Source organism: Lupinus angustifolius, chromosome LG03, assembly GCF_001865875.1.
Source record: "Lupinus angustifolius cultivar Tanjil chromosome LG03, LupAngTanjil_v1.0, whole genome shotgun sequence".
NCBI lineage: Eukaryota > Viridiplantae > Streptophyta > Magnoliopsida > Fabales > Fabaceae > Lupinus > Lupinus angustifolius.
The window spans coordinates 650488-677786 of NC_032011.1; the positions used below are offsets into that span (position 1 = coordinate 650488).

At 30.9% G+C, this 27299-nt stretch overlaps 4 protein-coding genes across 6 annotated transcripts; 3 read left to right on the plus strand and 1 right to left on the minus strand.

Moving 5' to 3' along the window:
* On the minus strand, positions 4070-7787 carry LOC109342759 (4-coumarate--CoA ligase-like 7). The gene is made up of 6 exons (XM_019580746.1): positions 6775-7787; positions 5975-6164; positions 5077-5222; positions 4735-4802; positions 4561-4663; positions 4070-4305 (listed from the first exon to the last, which is right to left on the minus strand). The coding sequence occupies exons 1-6, from the start codon at positions 7768-7770 to the stop codon at positions 4192-4194; spliced, it is 1617 nt and encodes a 538-aa protein (XP_019436291.1). The 5' UTR covers positions 7771-7787; the 3' UTR covers positions 4070-4191.
* On the plus strand, positions 10344-11156 carry LOC109342762 (lamin-like protein). The gene is made up of 2 exons (XM_019580749.1): positions 10344-10620; positions 10811-11156. The coding sequence occupies exons 1-2, from the start codon at positions 10440-10442 to the stop codon at positions 11143-11145; spliced, it is 516 nt and encodes a 171-aa protein (XP_019436294.1). The 5' UTR covers positions 10344-10439; the 3' UTR covers positions 11146-11156.
* Positions 11811-14259, plus strand: LOC109342760 (protein UPSTREAM OF FLC-like). 2 transcript variants are annotated; one of them, XM_019580748.1, is made up of 5 exons: positions 11811-12178; positions 12270-12339; positions 12794-12909; positions 13004-13109; positions 13164-14259. In XM_019580748.1, the coding sequence occupies exons 1-5, from the start codon at positions 11986-11988 to the stop codon at positions 13798-13800; spliced, it is 1122 nt and encodes a 373-aa protein (XP_019436293.1). In that variant the 5' UTR covers positions 11811-11985; the 3' UTR covers positions 13801-14259. The 2 variants fall into 2 exon arrangements, with proteins under 2 accessions (XP_019436293.1, XP_019436292.1); XM_019580747.1 differs by having other exon boundaries at positions 13004-14252.
* On the plus strand, positions 16415-17998 carry LOC109342503 (transcription factor FER-LIKE IRON DEFICIENCY-INDUCED TRANSCRIPTION FACTOR-like). Of its 2 annotated transcripts, none has more exons than XM_019580478.1 (4): positions 16415-16998; positions 17254-17451; positions 17549-17726; positions 17821-17998. In XM_019580478.1, exons 1-4 carry the CDS (start codon positions 16516-16518, stop codon positions 17832-17834), a joined length of 873 nt encoding a protein of 290 aa, XP_019436023.1. In that variant the 5' UTR covers positions 16415-16515; the 3' UTR covers positions 17835-17998. The 2 variants fall into 2 exon arrangements, with proteins under 2 accessions (XP_019436023.1, XP_019436024.1); XM_019580479.1 differs by having other exon boundaries at positions 17549-17722.

Genomic DNA, 27299 nt, shown 5'->3' on the forward strand with positions numbered 1-27299 from the left:
TGACATCTTTTGGAAATGTGTTGTTTTCTTCTATACATCCTAAATACAAGATCAGTGAAATAAATACTATGATATTACATGTTTTAAGCAAACTAAAATATTGCATTTTAAATAAACCTTAATTTTAAGAGAAATAGGTGCCAAATTGTAAGAAATTTTTATATTATCAGTGCATCTTCCAGTATTTATTTTTAATTATCATTAATTCTTAAATAAATGTAATATAAATAAATAATAGATAATACACTAATTATCTGTAAATTTTTACATCATCGTTACATAGATATTACATTCAAATTTTAAATGTAGATTTTTAAATTTTCTACAATAAATTTTGAATATATTTTAGTCACCAATAGACACTATTTTAATACATGCTAGTTAATTTAATTTTCCCTTTTTTCTAATGAATAAAATTAAAAGATATAAAGGTTTTTTGGTATCAACAAGTATATTTTCTTACATTTTTTGTAAGGTATCTTTTGAAATTCGTTACAGTCCCATGTTACTTACAATAATTGAATCATTTCTAGTAGGACTAGTTGTTGCCACAAAGGTTTTGAAGGTGACTGAAAAAACAGAAAGAAGAGAAGTAGCTAAAGGGATACATACACGTATCAAGTTCTAATCAAATTGAAGTGTGACACCATTATTTCTATGTGTCATTCTCCCATTTGTTAGGACATCAAATCTCACGTGCTATGATGGTTTGTATCACGTGGCCATAGACCACTTTTTATATATCAGTACAGAACAAAAATAAATAATAGAGACGTACCAACCTCCTTTTCAATCCAATTATCATACTATTTCTACCAACATATACTATTCAGGCAATGCACTGTTTCATTTATTTTTCCATCATGTGATGTGATCAGATGTATGTTTCATTTATTTTAAATTGTGGTTGTGGTCGGAATTGTGATTGCGATTGAGTTTAATGTGATTGTTGTCATTACTGTTATTGTGATGCGGATTATTGTCATTGTAGTGTGAATTAATTTGTGAGTAAAAAAATATTTTTCATACTGATGCGGCCTAATGCGGTTGCATGGAGGCCTGATGCGACCCAAATGCAGTCCGATGCGGTTACGTTGCAGCCTAAATGCAGTCCGATGTGGTTGCATTGCGACCCATTGTGGTCGTATCTTTTGATTCGATATCACACCACAATTGCAATGTGATGCGATTGCGGCAGTCACTACAATTACAATATTAGGTCTGCATAAGGTGAAGCGGTATGCTATTTGAAACACTTTCATAAACTAATTAAAGAAATAAATACAAAAGTTATTATTCCTTTTATTAAACCATTTTTTATATTATATTTTTGGATATTTATATTTCTACTCAAAATGATTTTTTATCACAAAAAAACTACAATTTTGCATAGATACTTAGATAGTGACCACTTCAGCTAATCTCAGATCTTTTCTCATTTGAGTGAATCACATGATGAAAATACTGTTTAGGGTTCTGTGTATAAACTCATGTATATATATATATATATACACACACCCTTGCCCTTGGAATATTTTACTATAAAGGTAGCTGCTAAGAGCACTAAAATTGTTAACTTGCCATGGTTTATGATTTCTCCCCAATATGTTGCCTTTATCTGCATTTGCACCTGCACTTTACTTTGGTTTTCTCTGATAACGTATTCATGTTTATAATTATCATACAAACATGGTACAAGAGACCAAGAACTAGGTGCAGGTGCATCTGCAGGTGAATCTCATCTTGGTTATCATTACTTTACTCAATATATAAACTAGGGCTTTATTTTGCTTCTTCATATTCTTTCTCCCTCTCTCTTTCTCTCTCTCTATATATATATATATATATATATGTATATATGCTACAATATATATACAGGTTTGTTATCTATAAATTACAGTGCTTATGCAGATCCAGATCTGAATATGGAGGTGGAGCTGAATCTATTATGTTACTGGCACATGCCTTATACTATTAAGGTGTGATATAATGTTAGAGGTTAAGTCATCTATTATTAATATATGTAATTATACTAACGAGTGTTGGCTCAAGTAGTACATATTTGATTCCTCTTAAACAAGGTTTGGGTTCGAGTCTTATGATAGAAAAAATAATCACTGAAAGAGTTAGCTGCATGTTTCCGACTCGGTCAAAATTGTTATTTAGATTGCTTGTTATTTGAATATAGCCAAGACATTTGGAAAAAAATGTAGAATTAATTAAAGTAGATGAAGTATTCCCATTGAAACAACTAAAACTGTTTTAAAGAACTTATTTAACTTGTCAAATTATGATCATAAAAGGCTTATGGTTGCTGAAAGGTTTTTTTTTTGCAATGATTCACCAGATTTTATATGCATAATGCAGAACTTGAGATATTTTATTTTTGGTTTTTCTTCTTCTCTTTCTTCCCATTCTAAAAGCATAATACTGAAGAAAGTGACACAAGATAAAAGCTAGCTTTGTAAAAGCAGTACTCTACTTTTGATATTTTCATGAAAAGGAAATAATGGAATCCTAAAATGTTTTCCGGATGATAGTAGTTTTAGGTTGCTATGTCTGGTCAAGTAAAATGATTAAGTTCTTTTTCATAGATCTTTGTTGGGTTTTGTAACATGTGGGTGAAGATAGTGGACTTAAGAAATGGAGTGTAGGAGGTTGTGAGTTCGAGTCCCATCATCAATAAAAAATGAGAGTCATAAAGTGGTTTAATGGTTAGGGTGAATGAGGTTGAGGATGAAGTCTTATCCATAACAAAATACTAACATACTAATAATTGCCGATCAAAATACGTGGGAAAGGTAGCATGAATCTCCAGATTCATGGCTTTCTTTCGAAATCTACAAATGGACTAACCGGTTATTAGTTTAGTGATATAATGTATCCTAAGATAATATAAATGTTAAGGGTTAGATTTTTATCCTTTATGAGTAAGGGATATCTTTGGTACTATAAATAAAAAAGTCTACAGATGGGAATAGAATGAGATTTAGATAATCAATTATTTTCTTATTAATCACAAATTGACAGGGAATAGTAATTAAAAAAGAAATATTTCAGAAGTGTTAAATAGCATTCATTGACTTTGCCTAATATATAGTAAATATCACAAATATCATATCAAAGTATTAAATACATGGTAGGTTGATATATTTTCACATCATTTCCCCCTACCTACTTTATAACTATTTGTAAAATAAAATTCACCACTGGAACATAAACGAGTGGTAAATGTTTATTCCCTTTAAACAACATCTGAATTTGAATTTTGTATATTAAAAAACACTAGTTAAAAGAGCAGCCTCGGATAAGATTATGTTATTTTTTATTAATAAGAAATGACTGTTTTCTTTTGATACTATTAAAAATATTCCTCAACCTTTTACGTAAGGAATTAAATATTTTCAGAATATGTAGTTATCTCTCCAATAAGTGTCGCTCTCATGAATCGAATCTTTAACTTTTTAATCATCCTATAATCTATCAACATTTTACATTACTAGATCACCAAATTGTTTCCATAAGAAATGGTTCTAGTACTGATACGGACCGACAAAACACCTTAGCCCATCCCTAAACATAGGCCGGCTTGGGCACCAAGGAGCATAGTATAATGTAATAAAATACGGACAAAGATTTGTTATTTTAAATAGTGTCTTAAACTATGTCTCATACTAATAAAAATATGTTATTAGTTCAAAGTTAAATGTTTATTGTTTTTTTCTTTTTACTTCAATATCATTTATTCGGAACAAGATTTGTGACACAATTTAAAACAACTTATGCTTATACATAAATATATGACCATACCAAGAAGAGTCTGGTTAACTCCTTACTAATAAAATAATGAAATTAATCTCTTTCAAGATATATGATTGTTACACCAAATAATTGTCACTCATAAGAATTGAATATTACTTTTGGCAAATACGATAAATAAGAATGCAATGGGCTTTAAATTATTGGACCAGCACCTTATTGGTAAAAAGATAAAGAAAACAATTTAGATCTATTTTGACATACACTAGCTATAATTTCTCATAAGAAAAATATTATTCAAAATTGGTCCATAAAAAAAGAATCATGTTTTCCTTCCTCAATAATTTATTAGTTATTGAAAATCATAAATATCAACTTTAAAGATAAATTATACAACCAAACATGGTTTTTATTTTATTTCTAATCGTAATATTATATTTTGGATCTTGCTTTGTCAATAAGCTCTCTTCTGAGAATTTTTCCTGATGCTGTCTTAGGAACAGAGTTGATGAATGTCACCCTTCTCAATCTTTTATATGGTGCAACCTACAAACAAATACAACAATCAGTGTCAATGGTTCAAAATTCAAATGGGTATACATAACAAATGCCGCATTTTATGCGACAGTTGTTGAGAGAGGCAGTCACGAAACCAAAATGAGTTAGTTCTTTACTCAGAAAGCTGAGTGAATAATACCATTGATAGTACAAAAAAGTCGCTTTTTAACAAACACTTCCAAACATCTCATATTTTCATGAATACAAGTCAAAGACCAAGCTTGTTCTTTATCAATCTCTTACCTGTTTAGCAATAAACTTCTGAATATCTTCCCCAGTAATTGAACTGCTGGGTGATCGAACAACATATGCAATCGGAATCTCGCCAGCCTCAGCATCAGGAAATCTACAAGATAACATAAAATGTATCTCTTTTTTATGGTAAAATCGAATAAAGATTGTGTATGTAGTACTTACGGGACGACAACAGCATCGAGTATTTCTGGGTGAGAAACAAGAAGCCCTTCAAGTTCCGCTGGTGCAACCTAGTTAGAACAATGAGGTCAGTAGTAGTACATAATTTTGTAAGATGGAACACCCGATCGCGAATCGCAAATGTTCATAGTTAAGCTATCGAAGCAGCATACGCTATTATGGACTGAAATCACTACACCTGATCTATTAACACAATTTAAGATTGGAACATAAGAACATATGTTTAATGCATCTCAACAATAGTCCTATGTGATCATGCATGTGTCTATGGCTTGCAGAACAAATTTCACATTCGACATTGACATGAAAGTGGATTGCATATACCTGAAAACCTTTATACTTGATCAGTTCCTTGATACGGTCAACGACATAAAGATTCCCATCCTCATCGAAATATCCGAGATCTCCTGTATGTAGCCACCCCTTTTCATCTATGGTCGATCTTGTGGCCTCTGGATTGTTGTGATAACCTGAAAATGTTTGAAATAGTTATACACAAAATTGCATCAGGAAAATAGTTTCCTAAGAACAAATTAATGCTAAACTGCATATGAAGTAAAGATGATCGGAGTCTTGAATCGACCATATTAACAGAGGAAATCTCATTGCAGTAATCTCATTCACAGAGGAACTCTCATTGCAGCAATACAACTAGTTGTGTTTAAAAAGAAAATTACTTCTCAATATAGGTTGAATTTCGTCAAGGCTGCGCTAACTTAAATTCATGATCTTTTGTTAGACTCTTAGTATCCAGAAATCACACTATACCCCGAATAATCCGAGTTGAGCCGAGTAGACCAATTGAATGGGGCAAACCTATTTTTTCAATTCAAAACCCCAACCTAAGATGTTACTTAAGGGTAACTGAAATCCTTGCCAAATGGATCAACCTACATTTTTGTCCTAGGGAATTTAGTTACATGAATATATGGTTTAAGCAGTTATGCTTCAAGTGAGTAAAACTTGACAACCTTACCCAAACCTCTATGACATTCTAAGTTAGTTAAAGGTTACTTGTCCCTCTATCTTTATAGTTTATATCAGAACATAAATGTGTTTGTTTTTTTACAACCACCTATCATCACTTCTTAAAGTAGGAGTTTGATAGGTACACATCAGCTGTCCCACAAGGTTTGTCACTGCATGTGTCATCAGCTGTGATTGGTGGTACATACAATGACACAATTTGTAGGACAGCAAATGTGCTCCCGAGTTTTGATACCTTGCATCATATTAGGACCGCGAACCCATATCTCTCCCACCTGTGTAGGAGGGAGAGGCTTCAACGTATCGACACTGACGATTTGAGCTTCGACCCCGGAAATAAGGATTCCTGCTGAGCCAGTATTCCGAACCCCTGTCCTTGGATTCTCCACAGAAATAGCCCCACTAGTTTCAGTCATACCATACCCCTGAAACCACAAACAACCAAGAATGCAACAGATAAAATAACAAACCATGGCATACTCAGGGACTAAATAGACTATCAAGGCCTAGAATTATGATTCATTCACATCTTAGTCCTGAATTTGTTCATATATGTAGCAGCTAATTCTAACTCATAACAAGTATATATCATACACCACAATTGATCAATAATTGTTGGATATTTAAATTAAATAATCAATTAAGAAGCATGGCACATGATTAGGACACATGGTGGAATAATAACTGTTATCCCCACCAAACCAATTAGCCAAACATTCAGGTAAGACAATGACACAGTTGAGGGAAGTAACAGAAAAAAATTTGCAACTACAAAATTCACGTTTTCATGTTTGAAGCTAATCAAATTATAATAAATAATATATAAAAAAATATTCTATGTTCTTATAATTTTGACTTTTAACAAAATGTCAATTTTTAATTATATTGAGACAAACATAAAACATAAAAAGGATATATAATCTTCATTTGAAAGTAACTAGTCCTTTTACTTTTAGGATTAAATTAATGTTGAACTTTTTGGGTTGGTCAGTCACCAACCTCGAAAATGATTAATTACTTACGATAAATAATTACCTGACAAACAGTAGCCTGAGGGAAACGTGAGGCACATTCATGCATCAACTCTTTGCCAAGAGGAGCAGCACCAGAACCAATATGAATCAATGACTTAAGATCATACTTATCAACCAAAGCATGTTTGGCCAAAGCAATTATAATAGGAGGCACAACCCACAAATGTGTTACTCTATACTTCTCTATTGTTTTCAAAACTAATTCAAACTCAAACCTTTTCAAAGACACTACACAATTCCCTCTTTGAAGCTGCGAATATGTTATCACTGCTAACCCAAAAACATGAAACATTGGAAGAACACATAAAAACACATCATGCATTCGACCCGCTAGTTCATCATCCAGTCCCATCATAACCGACGCTGCAATGAAATTCCCGTGAGTCAGAACCACACCCTTGCTTACACCGGTGGTGCCGGAAGAGTACAACAACGCCGCCGTGTCGCTTTGTTTAACGTTAACATTGGTCGGAAACTCTGTCGGGTAATCAGACCCATCAAGCAATTGTTCCAAAGAAATAATCTTTGAACTCGACCCACCATTATGTGAACCAATAATCACAGTGGGTAGGTTCAAATTTTGAACTTTATCCAACAATTCACTCACTGTGATAATAAGCTTAGGGTTTGAGTCCTTAACTTGCTTGGAAACTTCAACGTTGGTGTAGGTTGGGTTAACGGTGGAGGCTATGGCTCCGATAGCGGTAACAGCAAGAAAGATAACAGGGTAGTAGATGGAGTTAGGAGCAAGGAAGAGAACGACGTCGTTTTTGTTGAGGCCTAAGTGAATGAAAGCATGAGAGAGTTTAACAGTTAAGGATTTGAGTTCGGAAAAGGTGAGAGTGAGGTTAGAATCAGCATCAATGAGAGCAAGTTTGGAAGGAAAAGAAGAAACTTTAGTGAAGAGATGATGAACGAGAGAATGGGTGTTAGGGAGAGTAATTTCAGGTCTCACTGATTTGTATATTCCATCGGAGCCATAGCCAGATTTCTGCATTGTAGATTTGGACAAAGATCTTGTGTTTGTGTTTCAACTCTCATGTCTATGATTCATTTAAAATACTAAAAATCAAGCAAGATAATGTAGCAAATGTCACACAATAACACATAAAACACGATATGTAATAATACTTTTATTGTTTTCTTTATCGTAAAATTGTATTTATGTCATTAAAAATATGAGTAAAAGTAAGTATTTACTTCTTCATTAACAGGGAGAATATTTGTTCCATATTAAAGTATCAATCATAATAAAGGAAAGGGGTTGGTCACACTATCATAAATGTTTAATTTTTTTAATTTATATGATATTTTTTATTGGTCTTATTATATTTGGTTTAGAAAAGAAAAGATGAGGGAACAAAAGTTAAGAAGGGAAAATGGATAGAAAATATGATAATTTTTTAGTTGTGTAGTTCATTAGAAAATAGGAACAAAGTGGAAAGAAAAAAATATAATTATTATTAGATAATAAAATATATTTTTATAATTGTAGATAAATTATCTTATCTTCACTCATGTATGATTTAGTGGTTGCCACTGGAATATAACTTATCTCATAGTGAAGACATTGACATACATTTCTTGGTTTGTTTTTAGTATAATATCTATATATTATTAGTGTAAAAGTTGTTATAAAATTAGTAATCATTCATTTTTATTATTTATTTTGAATAGTCAATAATGATAAAACATGAATGATAGATAATACAATGATAATATATAAAACTCATACGAGTCTACTCTTTCCACTTGTTTTACTCCTAATTGTTGGAGAGAAAATATAAAAGCAAATATCCAACTATTTTTTTTCTTTTTGTCTTTCTCTTAAATGTAAACCATACAATCAAAAACATTTTTTTCCTTCCACTTTTTTCCTCTCTTTTTCATTCCTATCATAAACAATTATGAGAAATTATACTAATAAATATCTTTACATATATGCATGATGTTTATCAGATTCTGACCTAAAAATTAGGTGTGTATATTTCTTTTTAATTTTGATCATTTTTAACTAAAAACTCATAATATTGATTGGCCGGGTAGGTTGAAAAAAGTAACCAATGAGAAGATTCAACAAATGGGTGAATAAGACTTGGAGAATGTAATTAATTTGAAGCTACCTATTAAACTTTATATACTATATAAGCAAAATTAAATATATGTAAATTTAAAACTTATAGAAAATTTTGCCTAAAGAAATATCTAACGAGTTATAATTGGAAACAAGTTGACTTTTATTTTTTAGTGCTATCAAAAATAATTATTTAAAATTAAATTAAATTATTTTTTTTAAATTGTTAGCAATATTTTATTAGTTTTATCTATATAGTCACATATAAAACTTAATACTCTCCCATTTAGTTGTAAGTGCTATTTTTTATAGGAGTTTATTTTAGTGATATTCTCAAAATTCGAGATATTATAAATTATTTTTATTAATTATTATCCAAAATAAAAATATCTTAACAAAAATAATAATTAAATATTATTATTTATTTCGAAACAAGTAAATAATGAAATAAAGTTGTCAAGTTGCTTTTGAATAGTCATTATCAGTTAGTTATACTTTTTTTAATTAATATAGATTAATTTCGAATTATTAAAATATTAAGTTTTTAGAAGTTTGTTAGGATTGAGTTTTATCTCTAAAAAAATTAAATGTAAATAATAATAAAAAACAAAGATAAGGATTAGGGGCTATATAGGAATAATTTTTTGGGTTTCCCGCGGTATTCTCATATAGAGACAATCCTGTCCGAGTCGGGAACATCCACATGTACGCAAGGTTAACTTTCTCAGCGGATATTTTTTCCATCCACAAGACTGAAACTAGAAACCTTATTTAAGCATGTATCACTTGAACCACCGTGACTTCCGTTATATATGAATTGGACAAAATCTCTTGCTGGTGTGCACAAAATGTTTCAGTAGTCTTGTGATATATTTTGATATGTATCCAATAACATTAGGTTTTCCACACAGTGTAATATTTATATAATATCATTATAAATATTTATACACAGTTATTATATTATCTACTATTTATTTATATTATTATTTTTTATAAAGAATCAATGGTAATTAAATATCATCAACAATAGATAATATATTAACAATTTATAAAACTCATATATATATATCGTTATTGCATACATTTTTCTCTCTAATTAAAATAACGTTTCCATAGTTGTTATCATTTGATTGTGGTTGGGCTAAACATTGTTTTGTACAAAATTGAGGGAGGCCCATTGGGTAGCTGTTATGTGTGATGTTCCTATCAGGCCTGCTGCAAGCAAAATTCTAAATGTTACACCATATACTAGCGGGTTAAGTAAGTAAATAAAATCCTGCTGGATCTCTAAAATAACAATAAGATCGAGGGTTCTATTCCTAAGAGCGACACTTATTGTGAGATTTAAAAGATAATCACTACTAGCTTGACTAAAAAACCCATTGTTGAAAACACTAGAAAAGCAAGACCATTACAACAGAATGAGCCAACTTGGTACAAACACAAAATCTTGCATGAAAAGGCCAAATTCAACACACACTTTTGATATGTTTAGGATTAGATAAACATGAACTTTGGCATGAAAGTGTCTCTCTTGCTTTCTTTTCTAACAATAGGAAGATTGTTATTGTTGGAACAAACTACTATTGGGAATGGATCTCAAGAGAAAATTAACACTATGCTTATTAATAACCATCACAATGTGCTTTCACATAACTCAGAGTAGAGATACTTCACTGCATAGAGTTGGAGGAGGAAGATATACTTGGGTACCCAATGTTAATTTCACAGATTGGGCAAATCATGAACATTTCTACAAGGGTGATTGGTTGTGTAAGTAATAACATTACCATTAACATTTTATGTATGCTTTAACTATGTTATGTTATACTTGTAGTGTAACTTTTCAACATTATTAACTAATAACCATGCATTATTGTCACATCTTTTGAAATGGTCCACCCTTATACAAAGTTAAAATTTTTATCATAATTTGGTAACAAATTTCCATTTGGGTATGCAGATTTTGGTTTTGACAAGCATATCTATAATGTTCTTGAGGTGAACAAAACAAGCTATGAGAATTGCATTGAAGAAGGCTTCATAAACAACATCACTAGAGGAGGGAGAGATGTTTTTCAACTCTTAGAGGCAAGATTATATTATTTCCTTAGTGGCAGAGGATTCTGCTTTCAGGGAATGAAGGTTGCAATAAATGTTGAAGAATCAGCACAAGCACCACAATTAGTACTAGCAGCACCCAATGAGGCTTTTGCATCAAGTAGAATGAACCATACTATAGGACTTGTGCTTCTGGCTGCAGCATTGGCTTGGACCTTAATCTTGCAAAAGCATTAGAGATAGTTATGTAGCTTACATATATATATATATATATATATCAAACTTCATTATTTACTTTTTACCTTGTTATCTTGTTTCTGACTAAGGTTAAATTTTATATTATTGAAACTACAATTTGATGTGCAATTTATGGAGGTAACCTTGGTGTAGAATTATGGGGTCACCCTACTAAATAAAAGTTGAAAACAGTGACATTAAGAGTAAGAAAGAAAGCCCATAAACATTTGACAAATCTAAAATAAAAGATACAAGATCATATGTGCTATAGTAATTAGTACCATTTAAAATTGATTAACACAATTTACATGATAGTTACACAATTAGATATTGAAAAATTTAAATTTCTTACTCTTAAAATGGATGAACAGTCTAGAAAATCCACATAAGTTTATGCTTCAAGAGCATAAACTTGATGATCTTACTCAGAGTTATGACACATACATTCACGGTTATTAAACAGAGCAGATATTTATGGTTTAACAGCATATCAAGAATCAGCACATGATAGATGCAAAATACAAGGGTGTTACATCAAAAAGAGGAGAAACATGAATTTGTAGGACATCTTCTAAATAATACACTACTTCAAGTTAAAGTACTAAACTTTATTTACATTCAAAAGATATATGAATAAGATGGGTACTTAAATGAAGAAAAGACAGAGAGAGAAACATTTAAAAAAAAAGGCACAAAAACTTGGGTACTTTGTTTGTTATTGAAGTTCTTCTCTTTATTATTCATTAATGAATTTTTATTGTTAAAGATGTCAACTTGAACAAGCATATATATTATAAGTTATATAGATCTAGTTTTGGTTATGATGTTCTAAGTGTGAAAATGGAAGCACACATGAAGAAGTATAACAAACAACTGAGTCCAGAAAGGTCCAAAATATGGAAAGAGAAGTCACCAAAGTATCATCAGAATCTGAAGGTGCCAGTGGTTTATTATATTTGTAGGAATATGAAACTAGAACATCCTCATTTCATGGAGGTTCCACTTTCTTCTTCTAATGGATTATACTTGAAAGGTAGAGAATTTAAAAAAAAACATTTTTTGCTTGTGTTTTTGTTTATGGGGTGTTGTTTTTTTGAGGAAATGTTTGTTTTTTATGTATGCAGATGTGATTGAAAAACTTAATGCATTGAGGGGTAGATGCATGGCTTCTTTGTATTCATGGTCTTGTAAAAGGTGAGAAAGTTAGTGCATTTACTTATTCCTCTTTCTGTTCAAATTTGTTTGTTGTGAAACATTGAGAGAAAAGAGAGGGGAAGAAGAGAAAAACAAGTTTAATACTGAGGTAGTGTTTGGGACACTGTTCTGTAACCTTTGGTTTTATCCATTTTGTGGAACCAAAATGTCTCACTTTTCATGTTATATATATTGTTTATAAAATATGGCAAACACAGAACATAATCAATATGTTCTGTTGTTCCATCCTACTTTACCAAATGGTATATGAGACTTCATAGCTAAGAACAGTTAGCATAATTGATAAGGGCAAAAACTGCATCAACTAAGTTTCCGGGGTTTCGAATTGTGTCAAGGTTCTTGATGGTGGATTATATGTAATCAAGATTTAAGCTTTACATTGTCTCACTATGGTCAAATTTGTATACTTAGTTGTGTTTATTATGTAATTCAGAAGCTACAAGAATGGATTTGTGTGGCATGATCTCTGTGACGATGATCTAATTCTACCTGCCTGTGGAAGTGAGTATGTCCTCAAAGGTTCTGAGCTATTTGACGAATCGAATTCAGGTCAAGAATATTATGTATTTATCTTATTGTCTTCAACATGAAGTGATTGTTTAAGTCCTGATTACAACCTTTATGGTTGTGCAATTTGCCTCAGACCGTTTCAGCCCCATCAGCAATATTGAAGTACAAAGTCTGAAGCAGTCGCTAGAGCCGGTTTCGTGTAGGAGTCATGATGAAGCTTCCTCCTCTTCTAGCTTGAATGGAAAAGATACAAGAAACTCTCAAGAAGACGAGATTTCCTCAGGAAAACACACTGGTTCCTCTGATGTTTCTCCGAAGTCTAGTGCCGAAAAGATTGGTCCTCTAAGCTTGCCATCAACGGCGTACAAAATCCGCAACAAGACTAACGGGTTGGCAGATGCTTCTACTCAGACAGAAGAAAATGATAATAGACCTAATATCCAGAAAACTTGCACCAGGGGTGTGTCAACAGATGATGGATCATCCAAACCTGAATGCAATGGAATATGTGGAGTTGAAGAGCCACAAGTGAAAGATAATTCTGAAATATGCACGGATTGTTCTTCTCATACCTCAACTTCTAGCCCTTCTTCCTTTGAAGGGAATACTGAAACTTTGGAATCTTTGATTAGAGCTGATATGAGTAAAATGAACAGCTTTAGGATCCTAGAAGATTACGATATTCGAATGCCAACCAATACGAGGGCGAAGGCCATGAATATGCTAATGCAACTGATCTCATGTGGATCAATATCCGTAAAAAACCATAGTTTTGGCCTTATTCCTTCCTACAAGGCTAACCTTTCTGATTCAAAATTCCCTTCCCCGTTGTTCTCGACTTCTATTATGCTGCGAGGATTCGATTGCCTGGAAGAAAAAGATGTACATAATGTTATGAAACGCTCTTCTTCCTACAATGCTGATAGGTAGATTTTTCTTTCGACTCTTTCCTTTCAACATTACAAGTTAGCTTCGGGAAAGAGTTACTGCTTCCTTTTCCGAAAGTTATGGTACCCGACCACCAGCAAATTAATTCGACACTCGATGGTGCGTAATGTGAGGCTGTTTGGTTCGTTGCACAATGCATATTGATTTGCTCAAAGCTGAGGGAAAAAGTACATATGGAGAGTGCTTGAGGTATGGTGAAGCAATCAGAAGTTTAGGACTCATTTTTTGTTATATAGTTATTCTATAAGGGCGGTCTAATGCACGATTCTATAATCTAGTAGGATTTGGGGATGGTAGACGTACGCAACCGTACCCTCATAAGTGCAGAGACTGTTTCCAGGATTTGAACTCATGACTTTTAAATCGAAAGGCAAGCAGCTTTACAACATTTCTTGGGATAAAAAAATCAATTGAACATTTCCCTCTAATCAGCTTATTGTTCTGATTTTGTTCAAAGTGAAAGATGCTAAAACTTTGCCCTTCCATATTTGTCTCTTTGTTTAGTTTGTCAGTTGCTTTTTATTTTGTAAAGTGTAAATCTTCTATACATGTTATAGGCACTACTATCTGGAATAAAATGATTGTAAACATTTTTGTTTAAACTAGAGATAAATATCTTTTAGCACAATTGTGTGGTTTAAATTAGTGCCTAGTTCTTTGTTTGAACTTCCAAGGCTTAGGTTGCTTTCTAACCCATCTTTTCTTGGCATTGGTGCTAGTGTCCCAAAACATGTGAGGGTTGAAGTTGACATTGAATGCACTTGTATCCAAATTGAAATTAGCATAAATTGGACTGCTACATGTAATTTTCAAAGTTAAAGTTAACTTCATTGACACTTCTAAACCCTACAAAAGGGGAGTCAATATTAAAAAAAAATGGGGTTTAAATTTTTGTATCGGATGTAACTTTATGATTAGGTTCTTTTGAAGGAAGATATCAACTTTAACGTAAATAACATTTCAGTCCTTCATGTTTTTTGACCTTACTATTTTAATTTCTCAAAAATCGAAAAACCCGAAATGGTCCCCAAAAAATTTAAATGGTAATCAAATTAGTCATTTTTGGGGTCAAATTAATTTCTATCATGAATTATAAAACATGCTAAAAATGACTAATTTGAATACAATTTAAAAAAAATTAGGACTAGTTTGGATTTTTCAATTTTTCAGGGACCAAATTGATAAAGTTGAAAAACTTGAGGGTTGGAATGTGTATTTACTATTTGACTTTAAAAGTAATCTTAATATTGCTAGTGGTAGGACAATTTTATTGGAAAGATGTATGGCCTCCTTAAATTTTGTATTCACGTGTGGGTCAGCTTTATTCCAAGGTTTCATGCACATAAAAAGGGACATTATTACCTTAACTGGCTCTTTTATCTTTTGTTGCCACCCAAGATAGGGTCATAAAGGCCTTCATGATGTTTTTTATTTTGGAAGGTGTATATGGTTTAGTCCTTTCATGTTTTTATTAGTGAAATCTTACATCATTAGATCGAGACTTTATCGGTAAACTCACTAAACTTTGATTATAAGAAATATGTATTAGTTGGCTTCAATTTGGGGGAAATAAAATTAAGATGGTGGGCCTGGCACGTGTAAGCGTCAGCCCAAACTGGTGTCTCCCACACTCCTGCACGTGCCATCCACACTCTTGGTTTTAACCTTAAAGTATTGAACAATAATATTATATTACAAATTGATGAAAGAAAATGCATTTAACTGAGCGTGCTTCTTCTTATTCCTTCCTCTGTCTGTGGTTGCTGATCTCATTTTACATTCTTACTTTAATCATTTCATTATTTATATCTACAAGGATACAATTATTTATACACACGCCATAACTTTTGGAGTTATTTCAGCATTACAAATTTCATCTAACAAAAAGTCAACAATTAAAAAACAAAAGCATAATCACAAGCTAATTAAGTTAGCTTGTTTTTTTTGTACTAATAAGTAGGCATGAAGCGGGTTAAAGCTTAAGGTTTGTTTTTACCTGGTCTTAAACGTTGGTTGAGTTATTTTTGAAAATGGACTTAACCCTAAACTTGAAGCTGACAATAAATATAATGCTTAGTTCCTACCCGGTCCTAAATATTGACCGAGTCTAATATTTGAATCTGAACCTTGCCCTAGACTCACTGAGACCCGACCCTATTTGTGTATGATCATGATCGGGCTATACTGGGTGAGTGAGTAGAGTCAGATCATGCTCACCCCTACTAATAAGCATAAGGAGATGTCATCGTAAGGAATTAATCTATTTCGGAGTATTATGTTGGACAACTTAATTAAGATTCTAATCATATATAACTACTTTTTTGGGTGCATTGGCCACACTTATTAAGATTCTAATCATATATGACTAATTTTCCTAGCCAGCATAACAGAAAGGGAAATCTCTGTGTTAACCTCAAGAGAAGATGATATATACTAATCCAAGTAGGTTGATTTGTCATTTATATATTAAGATGCTTCAAATAAAGATTTTATATTTCACAATGTGACATATAGATAGTTTCTTCACCACATAGATTTGTTGTTAATTAACTACCAGCCAGAATTAAAAATAATAAACCTCATGATCAATGAAAGAGAACTCATTTTATTCAAATCACACCAACATTATTATATCATGTAATAAAGGTTTCAATTTTCTATATATTACAATTATATTAGTCCTCTTATCAAAGTTTTATGTTCCAATTAACTATGGATGCAATGCATAATCTGATGCACAATAATGATCATGAGCTACATGATCTCATTGATGATCTCAACTTTGATCAGTTTATCAATTCAATCCATGGTGAAAATGAAGATCTCATTTGTAACTTTGGTTCTGACCTTAACAATGATTGCTTCATTGATAACCATATATTTGATCATGAGACTAATGATAATAATAATAATATTGTTGTGAATGTTCATGATCCAATTCTAAGCTCTACATTGAGCTCCCTCTCTTATTTTAATGGGAAGCTTATGGGAGAAGGAGAAGAAGAAAATGATGGAGTGGATTCTAGTTCAGCAGCAACAACTACGACTGAAACTACTACCAATGCAAAATCGAAGCAAAATGCCGATAGGTCAAAAACTCTCATTTCTGAGAGGAGAAGGAGAGGTCGAATGAAGGACAAACTTTATGCATTGCGTTCTTTGGTTCCCAACATAACTAAGGTATGTGTCCCTATTGCAATGCAAGTTTTAATACAACATAGTGAACATACCATGTTAGAAATAGGTTGTCTTATTTTATGTAATAAGTTGCATGAGAATCCAAATATCTCATGAGTTTCATAAGCCTCTCTAGACCATGTAATATTGCAAGGATAATTTTGGGGTGAGAAGTAAAAAGTTGAATTAAATCTTACATGCATGAAATCTTAAGAGATTGAAGTGTAAATGATATACAAATTATATATATATACACAGATGGATAAGGCCTCTATAATAGGAGATGCAGTAGAATATGTGCATGGGCTTCAAGCACAAGCTAAGAAGCTGAAATCTGAGGTTTCAGGACTTGAAACATCACTATTAGTATCAGAAAAATATGAAGGATCAATTAACAACTCCATAATGGTTCATGCCACCTACAACAACCATTCAATATGCAAGAAGATCTTGCAGGTTTGTTAGATAAATAAAACTTGTAAAATCAAGTCCATGAGTTTTTAGTTAGTTTATGTGTGTTGGTTACTATAACATTTGTGCATGTGGGTTTTAGATGGACATGTTTGAAGTTGAAGAAAGAGGATATTATGCAAAAATAGTGAGCAATAAAGGAGAAGGAGTGGCTGCATCACTTTACAAGGCTCTTGAGTCTCTTACAGGATTCAATGTTCATAATTCAAACTTGGCTACAGTTTGTGACAGTTTTCTACTAACATTTACATTGAATGTAAGCTATATGAACTCCTTTCAATTTAGTCTTTCTATTTGTTTGACATGAGTCATGGAATTTTGCTACATATTTAGTGATTTATGTGTTGAAAACAGGTGGAAGGTTCTGACCCAGAAATTAACCTGCCAAATTTGAAGCTATGGGTTACTGGCGCTCTTGTAAACCAAGGCTTTGAAGTCATGCCATTTTTCCATGCTCAACTTTGAAATTTATGTACGATGGGTCAAGACCGGTGTGAGAATATAAGATACGAAAACAAAGGATACAGGCATCCAAAGAAACTTGTACCTTATTGGGTTGGATTTCAAGGAACAAATAGGTCTCCATCAAAAGAAACTCATGGTTCAGCCCATAAAAAACAAAGTGAAGAATGGTATTAGTCTATAGTTGTAATCACGGTATATGCTTATCAAGAATGGGATGTGTTCCTCTCCGATGTGAAGTCTAGATTGATTTCATGATTTGTAATTTTTTAATTACAAGTTTGAATAAAAATTTTACGTTAAATTTTGTTTAAGATCACATGTCACCATCCAGTATTGTAAAATCTGATTTGTGTCGGTCGGTTCAACCGGTAAACTGGTGAATTAGTCTCAAGATCACTATGATATAATAATTATACCGATCATACAATTATAGCGATCAAAACTGGTTATATTGGCCGGTTTTCAATTGAACCGTATTGATCATACCAGCCGATTTTTATTTAAAATTTATTTTTAATGAGAATAAAAAAAAATTATTGGTTTTTATTTAATTTCATCATTATGTGGTTTAATTAGTAAATCATCGATTGAACCGCTATACCACTATATTAGTATCCTAATTGGTTTGATGACAGTACAATTTTAATAATACTGTCACCATCTCCTCTGGTACTAGACTCTCCGATACCAAAAGGATTGAGTTTAGTTTCTGAGTTTCCATGACTTATAATTTGGGACAATTTAGTTGGTAACTTGGTTGAATATTGAAAAGTGAAAGGTTAAAGTTGATAAATTAATTTATTGAAGTAGAAGTGTTTGGTAAAACTAATGGGTTAATAGGTGATTAATAAATGCAAAGTGATCCATAAATTTGATCCATCCTATATCAAATACCAACTTTGGTCTTGCGTGTAATATGATTAACATAAAATGAAATTGTAATAAGTCTTCTGTTAGCATAATTAAATAACGTTGCTTTGAAAGGGTGAACTAACTTCCTTCACTATTATTAATTATGAATCATGTCTCCTTTCTCAACTTACAACTTGCAAGATATTGTTATGATTCATTCAGTAACACAAATTCAAGATTTACATACTTTAGGTTTTTAATTATAGCCCTTGTTCCATTTTAGTTATCGATAATAACAAACCAAATACATGTAAATAAATTTGTTTAGATTGATTAGATTGTTATTATCCTAAAATCAAATCTGAAGGTGACATCTAAACAGATTTGTTTATAATGTTTAAATTAATTAGATTGTTATTATCCTAAAATCAAATCTGAAGGTGACATCTAAACAGATTTGTTTATAATGTTTAAATTAATTAGATTGTTATTATCCTAAAATCAAATCTGAATGTGATATATGTAATTATCGAGCATTTTTTCACTTTCTCTCTCCAAATTGTGTGCAATGCACAAGTGGTGGCCTTACAAATTAAGGAGGGTAGTTATTTTTAAGGAATATGCTTAAGTGTAATGAGTACGGTTATTAGTTAGCACTTGTAGTTAGAAGATGTGATGGAATTTTGATGGTATAGTTTTCTCACGAGGTAGGCATGAGAAATGAAAGTAAAGTATATAGTATTAGAGTAAATATCTTCTCAATTAATAGAGAGACAAATATTATAAAATAACACATAAACGACAACATAAAATGGTAATTTTATCTTTTTATTTATCACGAAATCATAATTTTACCATTGGAAACATGAGTAAAAATAATTACGATTCTTATTCGTAGTATTAGTAGCTAAGGTAAAAGAGTGCAATGGTGCATGTAGTGAACCTAACATAAGGTAGAGTTGGTATAGAGTCATTTTCTTTCAAAGAAGGGATCTTTTGACCGTGACCACATTGTCTTAACTTTATCTACTTTTCCAACTTCTACTCAATCAAATTAACTACTAGTATTCTCTTTGTTCTTACAAATATGAAAAGAAAGAACAATTGTAAAACAAATAACAAAAACTGGTAGAGTAGTTGAGTGGCTCTATCTCCAGTATTCTAACATCACTAATGCTACCATGAGTTTACTAATCACATAATCTTATTCATAAAATAAGAATGATATTATGAAAAATAAAGTAAGAATGTTCTTATTCTATTAAGACAACCTTAAGAACAATCATTATGATTACTCTAACTGTCTTAAGTGGGTGTGTGAGATAGTGTATTTTTTCTGGTCCTTTCTTGCAGTGTGTGAAGATGACATGAAGTCATGAACTCCGGTTGATTTTGTTGGGTTTATTCAAGTGTGAAGTCTCACATCGAATATGCGAGAAGAAGTAAAATAGTTTATAAGAATGAAAGACCCATGAAACTAATACCTTAAGATTTTGATTCAAGACGTGGTGTCTCACTTGTGAAACAATTTTCTAGAGATTCTATAAGAATGTGGCAAGATGTAATATTTAACTTGTATTTAGTTAGAGAATTCTAGATAAATTATATTATGATAGATATAAGGTATATTTTGTAGAAGTTTAATGAGATTCTTTAAGTGTTGATAATAGCCTTATACATAAGACTTGAGTATCTTTTTATATGCTTGATAATTTTTGGGGTGCTCATGAAATATAATGCATATATATCATGTGTACCTTAGAGATAAAGTAAAATTGTGTGGTTAAAACATGTTTTCTACACTAATACTGAATAATAAAACAAAGTGAAGAGTGAAAAGAGTGTTTGTTTGTTATAAATTCTCCAATGTATAAAATGGAGGTGCGTGATTCATTCATGCTTAGTTGCAACTTCAACAAAGTACCATGTCTTTATTGTACGTCACGAGGTGGAGTGTGTATTAGGTTTACTGGTTTCCTTTGCGGCATTCCACATGACTTTAATTTGGAAATAAGCAATGTCAAGCACTCAACCTTATTATCTTTTTCTTCGGCGTCAACATTTTTTGTCCCAAAATTTGTATCATTCTCTATACCCATTATTTTTTATTGATAGAAGATGAATTAAATATATTAACTTTACATTTCGGGGTATATGAAATGATACATATTTTGGTACTCTAACAATTAAGTTTTACAATTTTCATATATTATCCTTTGAGATTTGGCCTTCATTATTCAAGTATATCATCCTCATAATAATAAAAAGACCTCATCTATCTACCCTTGTATTTTTTTTTCTAATTTTTGACTGTTTTTCATCCACATAAATAGAGGAAAATATATTAGGAAAGTTTTAGGTAATTTGAGAGTTAAGATCAAAGACTTTCTTGCTTTATCATTATCTAAGAATCTCACTATCTTGTATTTTCTTAGCCACTAAAAAAGGGAGTAAAGGACCATGACTATACCATTACCCTCCCTACCCTTTTGTAAGCTTTTAGTTCATTTCTTTATATGCATTTCTCTCCATTAATGCATGCCACATTTCAGGGAGGGAATATTAGTTCACTAAAAATAAAATGCACTCAATTGCTTGAAGACTATTGTGCAACTAGCAATAAAAGCATCTTTTCTTTTATCTATTTGGAGAAAAAGAATCTATTGAATATGTGTGGTTCATTTGTATTAAGATAGACATCATATTCTTGGTTTACAAATTAAAGCATTTCTAAGATACTTAGAGCATCTCTCTCACACTAAATAAAATCTTCATTCCTATTTGAATCTCACATATTATTTTATAATTTATTATAACTCTTTATGAAATAAGAACAACATGTATTTTTTTCTCATAATGACAAACATCATTTTTATTCATATATGAGTCCCATAACATTTACATTTTTCTCACATCATCTACTTATTATCTTCACTTTTCCTTGGTTAAAACAACAAAAAATTGTTCTTATTTAAGAAGTAAAAAACAGAAAATAAGAACGATATAATGCATAACAGAGTAAGAATGTTCTTATCTTGTTAAAAACAACCACTGTGATTGCTCTTATGGATTGTTACTTATAAGATCAACCAATATCATAAATGACAAAATTACATAAATTTATTACAATAAAAATTGGTCAAATTTAAATATAAGTCAGTTCATATAATTTATTATACAAATAATGCTCATTAGAAACAATAAGATAATAAGTAACAAGATAAACATAAATTATAAATAAATTTAAATAAATTAAACTAATTAAATCTTAAATAAAATAATACTCTCTCAATTCAAATATTTTAATAAAAAGTACTTCCCTCTATCCATGAAGAAAAGGAAAAACTATGCTAGTGAAGTGGGAATTTTTCTCCCAAGAAATAAATAAAGTGGCTTATTTTTTGGGCCTGTCCTTGTCTTCAGTCATATGCTTTAAGTCATTAATGTTGTATGGATAGAACGAAAACTTTCCTTCTCAATAGATACTTTGTTCAATGCTGTCCAAAGAAAAATAAAGAAAAAACAAATAAAATTGTTAGTAAATATATAAATATAGAAATAAATGAAAGCAATATATATATATATATATATATCTTGTTTTTGTTGTCACGAGTGGTTCACAAGCTTCACTCTCAGTGACGTGTTAAAATGGAGTTGGAATATTAAGTCCCCTACACCACTACTTTCGAGTTGAACTCCTCTCCGATAATGCAGAGCCATTACTAGAACATGGGTCTGAAATTTTTAAACTTTCTTTATTTGTTTTTTTATTCAAAAATAATATAAAATTATAACAGTTGAAAAGATTTTTTTATCATATGTCATCATCCTATCCAGCACTGGACTCTCCAGTACAGGATAGGATCCCTTTCCACTACTTTCAATGTCTTTGTGCTAATAAGTGTGTGTAGTGTAACGCTACTGTATCACTAAAATATTTATGAATATATCTGCTCCACACAATATCATGTCCATCAATTCCCTAGTTATTCTTATTTAAGAGTCTATGCCGATTAAATATGAACGATGTATGATATAGTGATAATATAACGAATTCTTACACTATCAATACAATACATATGAATATGTATATCATGCATGGCATGGAAATTTGGCCTAACTTAAGTTTGTTGATAAATTAATTGCATTTGCATTTGCATTTGATGGAATATTCTTCACATTTTCCCAAAATCTTAAAAAAAGAACATATCCAAAACTTTACATATAATTATATAAATATTGCAGCATGATCATAGTTGCAAAAAGGGTGAGTAGTCACATATCTCATCTCGAATTGTACATATAATTAAAGGATAAGAAGGAAGAAAGAAAGAATGGTTGTACTTTCTGAACCACCCCAACCTTCACCTTCTAATCACTTTATTTCTTTATTTTTCTCTTCCACTAATTAATAAATATCTTAATTTTCTTTGTAAGAAGGATATGGTGGAGGGAAAAGCACAAGGTATAGCAATTATATATATACATATACAATATACAGCATGGACCTATTTACACTCAAGTTTCATTTATACTAATTATAGTTAATCTCACTCATTCATTTTTTAAGTCTATCAGACTAAATGAGTGAATACAATAAGTTATTTAAGATTTTTCTTTTTTTCTCTTATCATTTATTGCTCTTACCCATTTGGTACATTAGATTTAAGAAATGAATAGCTGAGATTGAGTGCAACTAGTGTAACTTAAGTTTGGTGTAAACAAAACTTTCCTTATTTATATATATATATATATATATATATATCACTAAAATGTTAAGGCATGGTAGCATCTAATATTATTCCTCACATTACGTGCCTCACACAACACAACTAACCACATTTAATTTCCTACGCTAAGAATCTGGCCTTCTTTTTGCACTCTTTTTATTCAGTAAACTTCACTGTACATTGAACCTTTCCATGGCTATTACAAATGCATGTTACTTATCTATATATCACTTATTTTAAGGCTGCTCGATTTATTCTCCTTTGCCCAATGTATATGAATCAATTTGCCATTGGAAATATCTCCTAAAAAATGTATCAGAAAAATTAAATAATTGATATAAGAATATCGAATTCTTTTTCTTTAATTTTTAATATATTTTTAAATCTAGTAATTTATAATTCTTAATACCAGATTGCCGCATCATTACTGATTTTCATTTAATTCAATTATTATTAATATATATATATATTCAAATATACTAATTAATGATCATTACCAACAAAGTGTTGATCTAGTGGTGTAAGGCTTCATCAAATCCCAATAATAAAAGTTTGATTCATGTAAGCAACATTTGTTGGGAGGACATCCACGAACCTCAAATGAGATTAGTATTGGTTTATTACTAAAAAATGTGAAAATATACCTTTAGTACTACTAAAAAATACACCCATTGTTAATTTATTTCAATTTTATTTAATTTCAAGAAAATGGAATGATGTTTTATCACTTTTTATAAATCTAAAAATACTCGTACTCATCATGTTCATAGTCGCATACTCATACTAACATACACTACAAATGAAATGTAAAAAATGAAGTATCAAACCAAAATATAGAACTTACATATATTTCAAAATTAAAGGATTGATTTGGACCAACCAACATGCTTTATCTTTGAGAAACTGCAAATTATTTGTAGATTGATAAGCTATATCATTATAAGATGTCGGTCAATGCTACATAAACCAGATAATGCACTACTTTATATTTAAGCCAGTGAAAAAATATCCTTACATCATATAAAATATGAAAGCTAGTGTAGTGATAATAATAATGTCAAGTGTGAAAAAGTTGTTATCCATGTGATGTCATTAGACACCAACAACAATTGCTTAGTACCATGGTGCATTTAACTATTAACTTTATAATCTTATAGATACTTTTTGATCTTGGTATTCTTCTGTCGTGGGTAAATTGAGTTATCGTTTAGTCAATGGTATTTAAATCTTAGATTTTGCATTCTGATTTTTTTGTAATTCGAGCATTTAATTAACAACCCTTTTTTTTTTTGCTTTCACTGATGGGTAGTATTTGGTGTGTGAAGGGAAGAAACATTATATAATATATGATATTCTTTTCTTTTGTATTTGATTTTACTCCTTCTATGGAAATGTTGTATCTTTATTAGTTTTGTTTATCAAAATCTATTATATTTATAACACTTGTATGTTTTCTTTTGTCTTATTGTGGATGAAACCCTATAACTTTTTTTATAAGCAAATAAAATAACGAGACACAAGAGTTGTTAACCCAATTACAATTTACAGAAAAACTTAATACAAGTAAATGAATTGAAACACTACTACACAAAAGTGTAAGAACTAGAATCCACATTTTTTGAAAACCACATCCAAGATCTAATTTGGATTGAATCCATAATCTGAATAAAGCTTAACTTTCACGACTAAAAGTAACATTGTTTTTTATAATCTAAATGGACCAAATAACTAACATTCTCCAAAAAGTATGAAACCCTAGATTAATACTTCAAGTTGTTCCTCCTTTAGATGGTAATAGACATTATTGGGTAATGTATTGCTCACCCACTAATGGATCATGTCTAAGTAAATTAAGACTATTGAGTCAATGATCTTAGATCTACTTAATTAATTAGTAACTTATTACATTATATATGAAACTAATACAGGACCACTCCACGATCTTGAAGTTTATAACAAATACTAATAATATCTCAACATTATACATGTCCAATAATTGCACTCTTAGCTACCTTTGCTTCACGAAGATCCTCTCAAAACTTGACATGCTCACTGTCGTTTTATATTTTATAATTTTATTAAATATTATTGGGTAATAATTTTTTATATCAATCTGAATTTAAAAACTCATGCGTTGTATCCATTAGCTAACAATCAATTTCATATCATTTAGGCACTAAGGAACGTCATTGGAAAATAAATGCATACACTTCTTTACAGAAATTGTTTATATTAACTTCAAGCTAGTACTTTAGAAATGATTGATTATTATGCCAGATTACCAAATAGACGTTAGTCTAATAGTGTAAAGCTTTACTGAATCTCCAAAGTTAAGAGTTCGACTTCTGAGAACGATATTTGTTGGGAGGGCAGCCACGAATCCTAAAATGATTAGTTTTTTACCCAAAAAGGTGAGAGAATATTGTTAGTAGTACCTAACAAAATTAGCTATCATTTCAGCATGGAGTAGGACATAATATGTACTCCCAAACATGTGGAATACATCTTCTATCTCACAACAAAATGTATCATCCTATATCTCATGATTGTGATTAATGAGGAAAATAATTAATAATTATATTTTTAACTTTAATATATTTTTTTCGATCAATCATAGTTCATGATATATAGAACTACGAAATCTAATCTATTAAACAGAAGATTAAGTCTAAATAATTAAGGAATTAAAAGGAGAACATTTACGTAGGAGGAACCGTCCTAAAGTGGTCATGTCATATACTTGTAGGGTACACATACCCTTCTTAGTTCTTACTCATGAGTCCTTAACCGAATCATATACTTAATCACATGCTACATATGTCCCTTTCTTTTCTTGTTGAAAAGGCACCCAAATCTCTAATCACTAAAATTGGATTAGTACATTTGTTTAAAAATGAAGTGAATGACGGTGTAGCATGATTTTAACGTGCAATCTTTGCTTTAATTAACTTGTATTAGGTGTTACTAATCACTTTTTAGTTGGCCTAAATATTAGTCTAACCATAAACCGACTCAAAATGTTACCACTCCCTTTTTTTCATAGGATTTTTATAAATTTAGAAACATGTAATTGATTTTGTTACCTAAAACCCTCATTAATTAACATGTAGTAGAAAAAATGATCGACTAATAATAGTGTTGGATAATTTTGTCAAAATACATTTAATTATGGACACATTAATAAAACTAAGTATATTAACTTAACATTCATAAATCCTGTGAAAGTGTTGTGGTAATTATATCATGCCACTTGCAATTTATGTACTCATTTCATCTTATTTATAAGTCACATTTAAAAAAATGTTATCCTTAAATATAAATTATCTTACAATGTCTATTGTTTCCACCCTATATTAAATAACTCACTCCATAGTAAAAAAAAATTCTTACTTTTTCCATTACAAATTTACAATAGCTGGTATTTTTAGAACATTCGCCTACTTTTAATAAATTTGATAGCAATAATTAATTTGTTATAATTAATTCAATATTTCAGAATAAAAAGTAAAAATACAAGTAGCACCGAAACAGAAAGAGGCGAAAAGCGTGGTTGAAGCGTAGAGTGACGTGCGGGAAAAGGCGCGTGAAAAGACGAAAGGAACTTTCTCATCAATAACACTTCCAAGTTGGAAAAGCGAAGAAGATTTTGTGTGTGAGAGAGTGCAAGTGTGAGGTGTGGTATAACATACCATGTTGCTTTAATGAAGTCAGGTTTCATTCGATCTCCAATGTTGATATTTCGATTCTTATGAGTAAGATTTGTTAGGAGAGTCGGTCACGAAATCT